Source organism: Balaenoptera acutorostrata, chromosome 17 (genome assembly GCF_949987535.1).
Source record: "Balaenoptera acutorostrata chromosome 17, mBalAcu1.1, whole genome shotgun sequence".
NCBI classification, from domain to species: Eukaryota; Metazoa; Chordata; class Mammalia; order Artiodactyla; family Balaenopteridae; genus Balaenoptera; species Balaenoptera acutorostrata.
In genome coordinates, this window is record NC_080080.1 from 58,975,357 (window position 1) to 58,989,157 (window position 13,801).

The following is a 13,801-nucleotide window of genomic DNA, read 5'->3' on the forward strand; positions in this document are numbered from 1 at the left end:
CCAGCTAAGTCTTTCTTTCCGAATGATTTCTTGGAGGTTTCTTGCTCATATCTCATTGGTCATTAATGTGTCAGAGTGCCACCTCCAGCTGCAAGGGAGGTTAAAGTGGCCATGTTTCAGCTGGACACACCGCTATCCCAAATAATATTCGGGTTCTCTTAGGAAGAAAAATGGTAAAGCTGGGTATGGGGTAGGCTATTAGCATCTGTATGCTATTAGCCACAGATGCGAACAAGCATATAAATTCTTCAAAACACAAGTCATTTTTCTCTCCCAACATACGTAACAGTCATGTTCATCACTACATAGCAAGTTAAATAGATACGAATAGAATAAATCATATTTTGAACCAACACTATTTTCAAGTGCTATTTTTTTGTCCACAAGTTAGTCCATAGGTTGAGAGATTGTCTTTCCAGCCATTTATTTGAGCAGCAGCTAGTCAAAAATTCTTGACCACATTATAGAACTTCCTGCCAATGCCAACATTTACCTTACTGGTACATTTAAAAGGTCATTTAAAAGAAAAAAAGCTATCATTGCACCTCTTTGTTACAAACACTGGATTATTAGTAGATACAATGTACCTCTTTTAAAATTTAAACCTGAAAGCTAAACTTACAATATTGACTAAATGCATGGCATAATTAAAGCAATGAAACCATGACTCAAATGATCCTTGACCTCCTGAAGCTCATAAGCTGCTAGGTTATGACCTAGTAGGGCTGTGAAACAGATAAACCTATAGCTGTAGCAGGCTGGCCTGGGAGATGAGTCCCAGGGGTGAGTGCCTCAGGAGAGAAGCCAAGTGCAGTGGGAGTAGGAGCAATCAAAGAGGAGAGGTCTCAATAGATTGAGATAAACAGAATAAACCTCACGAGAAGACGCTGTCAATGCAGGTGGGAAAGAGAAACACTTACTTGCAGCGCAATGGACAGAAAACATGGAGTTGCTTCAGGTAACTACTGCTAATTAAAAAACATACTAACAAAAGCCTAGCGTGTGTGAAGTAGTAGGCGACGCTGCGGGCTGAAGGCCAAGCCAGAGTCTCCACGTAGCACAAAAAGAAGCTTGCCTTACTCGTAGCCGCAGACAGCTTAGGAAACTGGGTTACCACCTTAGAACTATGTGGTAATCAAAGTGACTTCACGGAAGATGAGAAACTGCAGAACACTTTGGAAATAGAGTGCTAATGCTAATAACGAAAAGTGTTATTACAGGAACTTCAAACTGTCCGTTGATCAATGGACATGAAGCCTCCAATTATATTTTCAAAAGATCCCTGTTCATAATTCTACCCTTTGGTTAACTTAATTCATTTCCAACATTTCATTTAATTCATCTCAGCGTGTTGTCCTTAATCCTGAACTCAAAACAGATTTTATTACATGAAAATCTTCCTAATTTGCCACCTAAAACCCTGCACTCTCTATTAAAAGACAGGACCACATGGTTTTTCGAGAGATTCTTTGCAATTTTCGCCTCTTGCTTGCTCCGGACCTAGTCTGGCAGATAGCATAGGGTATTATTTCGGGAGCAGGGGAACATGAAGAATATAAGGGAAAAAGAGCCACTGGCATGGCGAAAGAACCTTCCTGTTTTTGCCACTCAATAAGTACAGAAGAGTAGGTGCTCGCGGAGGCAAAGAAAGGGAATCTTCACTGGCCCCGAGGAAACTTCTGATATGATAAATAACTTGAGGGTGGGACGTAAACGCCATCCCGGTCCCCAAGCGGTCCCCACGCAGCCTCCAAGGTGACGCCGAGCCTTCGCCCTCCCCCTCTTCCCTCTTTCTCTGGGGCGAGTTCCTGCCTGAGCCCAGCCGGCCCTCCCCCCCCCGCCCTTCCGTCCGTCCGTCCGTCCCCCCTCCCGCGCCGACGCGGCGGAGCGCACCCGCCGGCGGGGTCAGGTGATTGGGTGACGCCCCGGCGAAGCGCTCCCGACCGCACGCGGGCGGCGCCACCGCGCTCTACGCCTCCAGGGGGAGGGGACTTCCCGGGAGCCGCCGGCGGAGGACGGGAGGAGCGCGGCGGGCGGGCGGGCCGAGCGGGGACTCGCTGCCGGCGGGCGGGAGACATGGATCGCGGCGAGCAAGGTGAGGGCGCGGACGCCACCGGCACGGCGTCTCCGGCATGGGCGCGGGGTCCGGCGCGGCGTTGGGGTCCGAGTCGGGGTCCGGCGCGGCGCGCGGCCTGGCGCCGGAGCAGGTGCAGAGCCTTCGGTGCCTGCGCCGCGAGTTGCATCCACCGATCCGGATCCGGCGTCCTGGTGGGGCCCTGCTGCAGGGAGCGGCGCTGGCTGCCGGAGAGGGCGGATGGGGCCGCGCGTGTGTGCGAGTGTATTAGAGAGAGACGGAGCAAAAAGAAAAAGAAGGTTCTGGGAGGCGGCGGAGGGCTGGCGCCAGGCTTACCGAGCCGGGGCTGCAGATCGAGATGCGCTTTGGCAGAAAACAGTACCCAGGGAGTCCTGTTCAGCTCGCTCTTGTGACCGGTGGAAACTGAGGGACAGAGGACAGTGGGTTGTTTCTCCCCGCAAGATGGGAACGTGAAGTCCTCCCCACCCGCATGTGGAGACTTTCTGCCCTCTTCTCCTTAACGTGGTTAGGATTTTGGGTGGCGTTTGAGCCCCTGGCGATGGTTTTGGATGCAAACATTTAACATCCCCCAATTGTGGAGTAGTGTCTATGGGTTTATTTGGAGGCGAGTAGTTTTTCATAGCAAGGGTCCTCTTTTACCCATCAATGTGAAACCCCCCAACACAAAATCCCTAATCTGATTACTCTAGCTTTGGATGCATTTGTTTCTGAAAATAGTGTATCAAGTGAAATTGCTTCCAGTTGAGTCATTGTCTAAGAGAGATGTGGCAGTAGTAGGGCAAGGTTTTCAGATTTAAGCATTGCCACATCCTAGAGATCTTTGCTGATAATAACCCACTAACCATAACACAGATTCGTGGCACGCTTTTAAAAAGATATATAGACACTAAAAAAAAAAACAAGAAAAAGAAAAAGAGTAACGATACTAAGGTAAATTTTAGGAAGTGGGGGATAGGAATTATTCCTATTTTGAGTTCTAATACAACAGTTTTCATTAATTTTTTTTTTTACCCTCCAGTATTTACTTTCATGCATGTGAGTTTTTGTTGAAATAAAACCATATTCCATATATACTCTTTTGTGTTTTACTTCTGATAAGTTGTAAGATAGAATCTTTGGAGCCTTCCAACCCTTCCTTTCTCCCCACCCCTCAAATTAATCTCACACCTGACATCTGAGTGTGTATATTATAAACATTTTATACAATATATATTTTTTTAGTGTCAGTTCTTTTTTTTTAACATCTTTATTGGAGTATAATTGCTTAACAATGTTGTGCTAGTTTCCGCTGCACGACAAAGTGAATCAGCCATATGCATTCATATATCCCCATATCCCCTCTCTCCCTCCCACCCTCCCTATCCCACCCCTCTAGGTGGTCACAAAGCAATGAGCTGATCTCCCTGTGCTATGCAGCTGCTTCCCACTAGCTATACAATATGGAATATATAGTGCATATGTAATACACTATATATACACTTACACACATATTGTCTAGATTTTATACGTCTTGAGGTTAGAAGCATATACTTCATCTTTGTCCAAGGTTGGGTAGCCTGGTGATTTGCACATGGTAGGTATTTAAATGTTTGAGTCAAAAAGCCCCTCACAGGTCTTATATGTATTGTTAGGAGGAGGCCTAGGGGCCACCAAATAAGCCAGCATTTTTTTATCTGGATTTTAATGGGGGCAATGAGGGTGTCAAACATGTGAACATTTGTATGTCTTACGTTGTCATATTTAACATAATGATGTTTTTAGAATACATAACTCTATGTGGTACTTGTCAAAGTGGACAAAGCTGTGTTTGACTTAGGTGAATGGAGTGACTAATTTTTTTTAGATTTTGTATTCTAGTTTGGCTGGTAAGAGTCACAACCATTAGTACTTCTGTAATAGTCCAATTTGCTGATGCACTTTGTGTGTTTTGTTTTTTTAAAAAATATATTTATTTATTTATTTATTTTTGGCTGCGTTGGGTCTTTGTTGCTGGGCGCAGGCTCTCTAGTTGCGGCGAGCGGGGGCTACTCTTCGTTGTGGTGCGCGGGCTTCTCATTGCAGTGGCTTGTCTTGTTACAGAGCACAGGCTGTAGGTGCGCAGGCTTCAGTAGTTGTGGCACATGGGCTCAGTAGTTGTGGCTCGCGGGCTCTAGAGTGCAGGCTCAGTAGTTGTGGCGCACTGGCTTAGTTGCTCCGTGGCATGTGGGATCTTCCTGGACCAGGGCTCGAACCCATGTCCCCTGCATTGACAGGTGGATTCTTAACCACTGCGCCACAAGGGAAGCCCCTTTGTGTGGTTTTTGTAGGACTAGTTTTTTTTTTCTGTGTGTGTGTGTGTCTAAGACATATTTAATAAATCTCTTGGTTTATAAGAGGAGTCTTTTTCCGTCTCTAATTTTCAGATGTTTTCTTTGGTCAGGATATTTGTTAGTCATGTCATTCCTTGCTTTTAATTGTCATTCTTGGACAGGTAGGGAAATCCATCCTCTTAAAGTGGAGAGTCTGGAGACTTGGCTCTAAACGAAAGACGAGCCACACGCCTGGGCAAGGTCAGCTGACTCACCGCACAACTTTGCTATCTTAGAACCACATGGCCTTTCCTTATACTTTTGCTTCCTTCTGCCTGTCTCCTTTGCCTTTTCATCTTTATGTTCCCACAGCACATAGTAGGTGTTCAGAAATGTGTGTTGACTGCCTCAGATGAAAGGGAAAGTGCCCAAGAGCAAGTACCTTCAGGTTCCTGTAACCTCCGATGTCCCTCTAAGTTGGTCATTTGCTTCCCCCTTCCTCCTGTACTTTTTTTCCTCTGTGTTTTAAAGAAGCAGAAGTCTGGTTGGGTGGAGAAAGTTGCTGATAAAGCTGCATTGGGCGTAGAGGGTAAGTTTACCCGTCAGGTCTTTGAAATAGTAGAGGGGATGGCTCAGTCTTCAGCGATTCCATAGACTCCTGGCTGAGACTGAGAAGGAAGAACCTGCGTTTGTAAACCTGCAGGTTCACCAGCAAAGTATGTTGACTGAAAGAACGTTTATAAATACCCCTGTGATTGTCTCTTGAATTTGTGATTTTTTTCAAAGTATCTAAACCCAAATGAGAACATTTTAGAATTTGTTTAACTTACTTTTTTGGTATGTGTGGAGTTTGTTGTGTTTGTCCCTTAAAAAAAAAAAACCTCTAGATGCAAAATTAAATGCCCTACCTCTTGTCTTAAATACATGTCTCTGTTGAATTGTCTCCTTATCCCTTCCTTCTTATGAAGTTGTCAAAATGTATCCTTTGCTACTGAGTTTTAACAGAGCTATAAAGTTTTAAAATGAGCAGTTTGCCTTTGTTTTCAACCCTGTATTCTGAATGCTTTTTAGTATCAGCCTGAGATTCTGTTTTTCCTGTCCTCTACTATACCCATACTTTGTATACAATACTCTACTTATATTGAGAGCAGTCAACATCAAATGATTTAAAATCTACCGTAAACCACATATTGCCTCTCAGGAGTTACTATGCGTTCAGCCCAGCAAAGCACACTTAACGACTGTGCCATTTCCCACTTTGAAAGTGCAGTGCGGCCGGCTGGCTAGACAATACATTGTGGAAAACATCTCCTGACTGCCTTTTATGGGGCTGAATAGATAATTGTACTCGAGGACCCTCTTATGTTAGTAATAACTTGTCGTTTAGCACCATTATATTGAAGTGACAGTCACCTAGCCACTAAGCATTTTATCTGTGTTTGAATTAAAACACTACCACCACCAAAGCTTTATATTTTAAGGGGGTGAGGGAAGGCTGCTGGGGCCGAAACAACCGGGGGAAGAGAAAGCTGCAAGAAAACCGTGACACAATAATAGGTTACTATAATTTCAGCATGGCAATTATGCCTTAGAAATAACAGAAAGGTAAGGTGTCGCTTATTTATAGGTAACACAAACATAGGGATGAATGGATAACAGTTTTGAGGGTCTGCTCCCAAATCTGTGGGTGTGACCCACCCAGGTTCTTGGTGTCTTTGGCCAAGTCTCCCTTTCCATATGCTGCTAATGTCTGTTAGCTCCCATTCACTTCCTGCATTTATTTTTATGCAGCAGCCTGCCGAGTCCCTAGGGAAAAGCTGAGTGGTAAGAGGGGTTGTGATCCTTCAGAAAGATCTCAAAACGGCATCATCTATGTACACATAAAAACAAATACATTCACGCTTCCAAACAAAAAAGAACACCCGAATCTCCTGAACTTCTGTGCTGCTGGTCCGTTTGTTGGAGGCTCACATTATTTTATTTTCCTTGTGGGGTTAATTATTTCTGTTTTAATTGTTGACTGTTGTAAAAATCTCTCTTCTGAGACTCTCCCAAGTTTTATTTAAACTGGGTGGGTACCAGCTGTCCAGAAACCATAATCTTAGCAGTGTGTTTTTATTAGAAAAGTGTCCAAGGGATCAAGGGATTTAATGTTTAGTGGAAGTTAAAAAAACATTTGAATTAAAAATACTTCTTCGTAACCGAGAGTAATTGTTCACTTTAGAAAAGTCAGAAAATACAGATGGAGAAAAAGAACATAAAATTACCTATAATCCTAGTCTGGAAAATCACTGTTAGCGTATTGGTTTATATCCATCCATATATCTATCCTTTTAAACAAATCACAAAATAATCTCCTATTGACTATTTCATCTTATATCTTGCCTCCCCTCCCTTTTTAAACTCAATATATTTTTTAAATACCCTTCTCCAGCATCATTTTGACTAGTGTGACCAGGTAATTAATGCACATGATACAGCATTCAGAATGACTAAAAGGTTGCAAAATGTAAATTTCCCTTCCACTGCTGTCTCCCAGGTTATTTCCCTTGTGTAGTGATGTCACCATTATTAACAGTTTCTTTTCCATCCATCCAGAGAGATTCTACTTATATAGGTGTACACACACGTATTTAAGTACTATATATGTATGTGTGTGTATTATATAAGCTGTAGCACGCAAATTATTTAGCGTCTAACTTCTTTCACTTAAATACAATGTATATTTTAGAGATCATTGAAGGTAATGTTATATAGAGCTGTTTCATTTTCAGGGTTATTTGTAGATGTCTATTTGTAGATGTACCATGTTATGTACCATAACAGGTGATGTTTAACTTGTTCCCTATTGATGGACATTTAGGTTTCCCCTAATATTTTGCTATGAAAGCAAAGCTGCAGCAAATAAATCTGTATGCAAGTTATTTGATAAATGTGCCAGTTTGTCTGTAGGAAGAATTCTTAGAAGAATGTGACTGTTCAATTTTGATGTGCTAAATTCCGCTCCATAGAAGTGGTGCCAGTTATACTCTACCAGCAATGTGTGAGCATCTGCTTCCCTCCATCATGCACCCAGGGTGTTGTCACACTTTTTCATCTTTGCTTATCTTGTAGGGGAAAAGGAGTTTCTCAGTATATGTTTTCTTATATATTTTTCTTAATATGAAGGCGGTTGTACTTCTTTTGACATGTTTGAGATCTGTATTGCATTTTCTGTGACATGTCTGATCATATACTTTGCCAATTATTCTTTTGTTTTATCTTTTTCTTCTTGACTTATAGAATGTAGCCCTCTGTCCATGACATGAATTGCTAATATATTTTTTCCTAGTTTGTCATTCCTTTCTTGACTTTCTGGTGATTTTTTCCAAGCAGAAATACTAATTGATGGTGGTTTTCATTTATAGCTTCTAGCTCTTGAATCATTCCTAGAAATGCTATTCTCACTTTGAGTTTATGTTTTTATTTTTTGCAGTTAAATCTTTCATCCATCTGGAGATTATTTTGATTAAAAAATGTGAGTTGTGAATCTTAACCGCCCCCCAGCCCCTCAGCTGGCTACTCAATTGTCCAATACCATTCACTGACTAATGGATCTTTCCTTTACTAATTTGAAATACTACTGTTGTCAGTACTAAAGTCCTGTATTATTTGCTTTCCCCTTGATCTCTCTGTTCATTGCCAGCAACTAAACTGTTTAAATTATTGTAGCTTCATAATATGTAAAAATGTCTGGAAGGGCTAGTCTCTCCTGTTCACTCTGTTATTCTTCTTATTGCTAGAGTTTTTCCTAGCTATTCTTGCCAGATTTGATTTCCAAATGAACATTAGAATCAACTTGTCTGGATGCAGATTCAATAGAAATCCGTTTGGTATAGCTTTCTTCCCTCCCGTTGCTCTTCCTCCCTCCCCCCGTTTCCCTTTGTCTTTCTTTTATTAGACCTGGTTTTTTTCTTTATTGAATGTCCCAGTATATGTTCATCATAGTCATACTATACATAATATATATATAGTTTTGTATTGTATTTTGGATACTATTAGATAATCAGAATTTTAACATGTCATTTAAAAAAGTATCTCCAAACTATATTTTTTGATGACTGTACCCTTTCAGCATTTGATGTTTATTTAACTGTTTCTTTGCTGGAATATAGATTGCTTTTCATTTTAGCTATTATAATACTTTAAAGAGAAATTGTTTTAAGATAAACTTCCTGAGACAGGACAAAGGATGTGAGTATGTTTAGGCCTTTCATGCCTGTTGCTAAATTGCTTTCTGGAAAACATAATTGTTACTGCTTTTTTTATTGTAGTAAAAAATGCATGACATAAAATATATTATCTTAGCTATATTTAAGTGTACAGGAAAGTATTGTTAACTATATGTACCTTATTGTATAAGAAATCTCTAGAACTTTTTCATTTTGATGACTGAAACCATGGACCCATTGAGCAACACACATTTCTCTCTCCCCACAGCCCCTGGTAACCACCATTTTCTTTTCTGTTTCAATGAGTTTGATTACTTCACCTACATCATTAAAGTGGAATCATGCAGTATTTGTCTTTTTGTGACTGACTTATTTCACTTAGCATGGTGTCTTCAAGATTCATCCATGTTGTTGCATATTGTGGGATTTCTATCTTTTTAGAGGCTGTATAATTTTCCAGTATATATGTATGCCCTATTTTCTTTATCATACTTTATTTTCTTTATTCATCCTTCAGTGGGCATTCAGAGGTTGCTTCCACCTCTTGGCTTTTGTGAGCATGGGTGTGCAAATACTCTTTGAGTCCTGTTTTCCATTCTTTTGGGTATATACTGTAGGAAAGGAAAATTTATTTCCCCTACCCTTCTGGGTTCTTTGGCTGGTCTAATAATCAAATTAACATAGGACAGATTAACAGGTGAAAAACAAATTTAGTTACATATGTACGGGGGTTTTACAAGAATATGAGACCCACAGGCATTCAGGGAATTGAGACTTATATGACATTCTGAGTTACGGAGAAGGGGGTAGGGTTCTGGGTCTTCAAAGAGAAGGAAGACAATTCACAGGAAGATGGGAAGAGCAAAGGTTTGGTAAACAAATGTTTGCCATGCCACGCAGGACAGTGGGATCCAGGGAGGACTTTGATCTCTAGGCCCAGTTGAGCTGCCCCCAGCTCACCACACCTCACCTGTACTCTTTGTAATTATCTCTTGTGATAGTTCCCTTCCCGGCCTAGACCCTCTATCTAGATGCTTTTAGGCAGGTAAGGGAGAGGTAAAAGTTTTTCCTGAATCTGCTGGGTCTTGAATGCCTTCAGCTCAAAATAGTCCACATGCCAAAGTGGTATATTTGAGGGAGACTTGTTCTGAACCCCTTCAATACCCAGAAATAAAATTACTGGTATATGTGGTAGTTGTATTTCTAGGTCGTTTTTTTTTTTTTCTTTTTGCAAACTTCTGTACTGTTTTCCATAGTGGCTGAATGGCTGTACCATTTTACATTCCTACCAACAGTTATTTTAAAGGGAAGAGGGAAGGTTGTAGGGGCCAAAAAACTGAAGAGAAAGGGAGCCTGCATGGGTTCTAATTTTTCCACATCCTCAGCTACACTTTTTATTTTCTCGTTTTGATAGTGGCCTACCTAATTGGTCTGAGATAGTATCTCATTGTGGTTATGATCTGCATTTTCCTGATGATTAGTGATGTTGAGCATCTTTTCATGTGCTTGTTGCCCATTTGTATGTCTTCTTTGGAGAAATGTCTATTCAAGTCCTTTGCCCATTTTATGTTTGGATTATTATTATTATTAATATTTTTGTCAAGTTGTAGGAGTTGTTTATGTATTCTGGATACTTAGTCCTAATGAGATATATGGTTTGCAGATGTTTTTCTCCCATTCTGTAAATTGCCTTTTCACTCTTGGTTGTTTCCTTTTCTGCAAGATGTCATTGCCCTTAAAAAAAAAAAAAAAAAAGAATTATAAAGCTTATAGGTAAAAAAATGCCATCTCTTTTCATTTAAAATTCTTCCACTTGCTAGAAAGGCTGTAGATGATATTAGCCATTTGTGTTCCCCTTTTGAGATTGTTTGCTCCTTCATTTTAAAATTGGGATCTTAGTGCCTTCTTTTACCCTCACCCCACTCCCCTGTTCATATTAAACCTTTGTGTTTTGTGGCAAGTATTTATTTTTTCTATTTTTATTTTTATTTTGGTTATGTTGGATCTTTTATGTTATTTTTACAAAGAAAAGACATTATTAAGAGCAGATATTTTCTTGGTGACAGTTTATAGAGTAAGTTGCGTGGCTCTGAGTTGCTTTCAATACTTCCTTCTCTGTGTCTTTGTGTCTTCTGATGCTTTTGTAATCAATACTAAAAGTAGTGTCTTTAGGCAAGTCTAGTAATTTACACGCCTTGGCTTATAGGCATGGTGAATGTGTTTCATGTTACAGCTATGCAAATGTAAATGTCAGTTTAAAAATGATGTAAGACATGACCTTATAAAGTTTCAGATTGAGAATTAACAGGGTTAAACTTCACCCATTGTATTTTGAGCTTTGTTGGAGGCATTGTGGTGTGGAAAAGGAGCTTATGGTGCAATCAGTAGGGCTGTAGGAATAAAGATAGTGGTATATCCACCCCACTAGGATCTATACTTGGCTAGAAATGAAGTGTCAGTAGGAGAATGTTCTTAACGTTCGTATTCCCAGCTCTCAGTTGAGTGTGTGTGTAGTAGGTACTCCATAAATATTTGTCCTATTGCACATACATTCATTAGAAAGATTTCTAACATACATAAAATCAGATGGGATTAGATAGAAGAGGTTAAGAATTAAGGAAAGATAATTGTTTGGCAGGGAGACAAGTATACATGTTCCAAATGTGCTTATAGTTTTATATATAATCACTGAAAATCTGGTCTGTAAATAGAAGCCAAATTGGTACTTTACTTCCCAAGTATATATGTAAGAGTGCGTGTGTATACATTTACAGATAGAGGAGGAGACAGTGCTGATTAAATTTTTATTCTCCAAAGGATGTCGGATGTAGTGCTCGGTAAATACTTTCATAAATATGTTTTCTATACTGTTTTACTGAGGGTAGTTATTTGATGCTAATGTATCCTGAACTTAGGAGGCAAGGATGGTGTCAGTACATTTTAGAAGTTTTCTTTGAATGCAGTTGAGAAGGGTAACGGGGTTGCTGACAGTGGTGGAAAGGGTTTGCTACTAGTTAACCAGAAGAAAAATTACGTAAAGAGGGAAAAATGCAAACATTTTGGCTGGCTGGGGCATTTTAGCAAAGTGATGACCAACTTTCCATTTTGGTACATACTGAGTATATCACTTTATTAGTAATCAGAATGGTGATGATGATGATGATGATGATTCCATCTGGTTTTTGCAGAACTCTTTCTAATTTTTCTTCGTATTATTTCATTTCAGTCTTTCAGTGCTGCAGGGTGGTAGAACGGGTATCATTTTCATTTCACACATGAGGAAACAGAAGCTGAGTGACCATGACTTCCCATTGTTACTCTTCTAGGTGTGGAGAGTTTTACAAAAACTTGGTCGCACACCTGTTGTCTCTAAGAGAGTAACCTAGTGGCCAATTTAAACTACATTTGCAAACAGTTTAAAGGGCTGGGGACACTAAGTACTTTTTAGAAATGTTTCCTTCCAACTAATTAAAACAAAATTGGAATCTGAAGGGATACCACTTCAGGCCCTGCATTATAATGACCTAAGTTTTCCAACTGGGGTTTTACTGGGTCACATTTAGTAATACCACTACTACCACTAATGCTAGCAACAACATCTGCTGGGTGTTTTCTATATACCAGGTCTGTTCTAAAAGCTTTTTTTTTTTTTCATTTTGAAAATCTTTATAACAAACCTGTGAGCCACACTCATAATATCCTTGCTTTACAACTGAAGAAACAAAATATGAAAGAATGAAGTAATGGGACTTCCCTGGTGGTGCAGTGGTTAAGAATTGGCCTGCCAATGCAGGGGACACAGGCTCGAGCCCTGGTCCAGGAAGATCCCACATGCCGCAGAGCAACTAAGCCCATGCGCCACAACTACTGAGCCAGCACTCTAGAGCCCACGAGCCACAACTACTGAAGCCCGTGCGCCTAGAGCCCGTGCTCTGCAACAAGAGAAGCCACCACAATGAGAAGCCCATGCACCGCAGTGAAGAGTAACCCCCACTCAATGCAATTAGAGAAAGCCCACCCGCAGCAACAAAGACCCAACGCAGCCATAAATAAATAAATAAATAAATAAATAAATAAATAAATTTATTAAAAAACAAAAAAAGAATGAAGTAATAACTTCTCCAAGGGCACATAGCTTGATGCAGACAGAGCTGAGTTTTAAATCTGAAATATTTGACCATATAGTTCATGTACTTATGCAACATATTATACTACCTCAAAGTTCTATATCATCTCCCTTTTCCTTTCAAAGGTGTTCAAAAGCGTGCAATGCTATGGTAGCTACCATGGGAAGGGAGCACTAGGACTTGTATCTACACCAGACTATGGCCATGTGTCTGTCCTCGTGCACCAGAACTAATTGTAAATGTTCAGGGCAAAGAATGCTGGACCTGAAGTTACGTCTGGGTTCAAAATTCGGCTTCATCACTTTTTGGTGATGAGACATTGGATCAGTCACTCAACCTCTTTGAGGCTGATAATACCTCAACTATTTGCAAAAATTGAGTAAAAATCTGTGACTAGCACTGGGCTTCAATAGATACTGATTCTGAAACGGAATGTTAGCCTTTCTGTAAAATGCTAATTCAGTGGTTCCCCAATCAAATTAAACATTTCATTTATTTATAGACAATTATGATATGATGCCTGCCCTCGGGCTCACAGGCCAGGCTGGAGAAACACACAAAGAACTTGGTCACTGTAGTCAAGTGGAGGTTGTAAGGGCTGCCTGACAGGCTGAGGAGAAAGTGAGCAGCTCCGGCTGGTCATCAGGACAGGAGTCTCCTAGCAGGTGACCTTTGAACTTGGACTTGAAGGCTAACTAGGTGAGAGAAGGAAGGGTGAGGAAGGGAATTTGGGAAGAAGGTTCAGCATGTGCGGAGGTGCAGAGGCATGAAAGGGCAAAAAAGGTGCTGGTGATCCTCAGAAATTCCTTGTGGCTGGAGTTCTGGGCAGTCACTAGGGCTGTGTGAGCACTCTTGTGTACTGGGATCAGGAATCAGGACTTCTGTTCTGATAAGCAGGTGGTAGGCGGGTGGGAGTTTAGTTTTAGAACAGCATTTTGCCAGCTGCGTAGAAGGTACTAGCAAAGCAGGCAGGGGGTATATCACTGTGTTCCACGCCAGAGGTGGTGGTGCTGGGTTCCCGAGGGATCTTTGGGTAGAACAAGTCAGATGTGAGGGGAGGGGATCTGAGAAGAAAAAGGA

The 13,801-nt window shown here is 40.9% G+C and overlaps 1 protein-coding gene across 1 annotated transcript in view; it reads left to right on the forward strand.

The window, feature by feature from the left end:
• Positions 1-1,876: 1,876 nt before the first annotated feature.
• TPD52 (tumor protein D52) overlaps positions 1,877-13,801 on the forward strand; it is a 124,180-nt gene continuing 112,255 nt past the window's right edge. Inside the window, exon 1 of the mRNA XM_057531904.1 lies at positions 1,877-2,095. Within this exon, the coding sequence (XP_057387887.1) occupies positions 2,077-2,095 (19 nt within the window). The 5' untranslated portion in view covers positions 1,877-2,076. The remainder of the gene's footprint in view (positions 2,096-13,801) is intronic.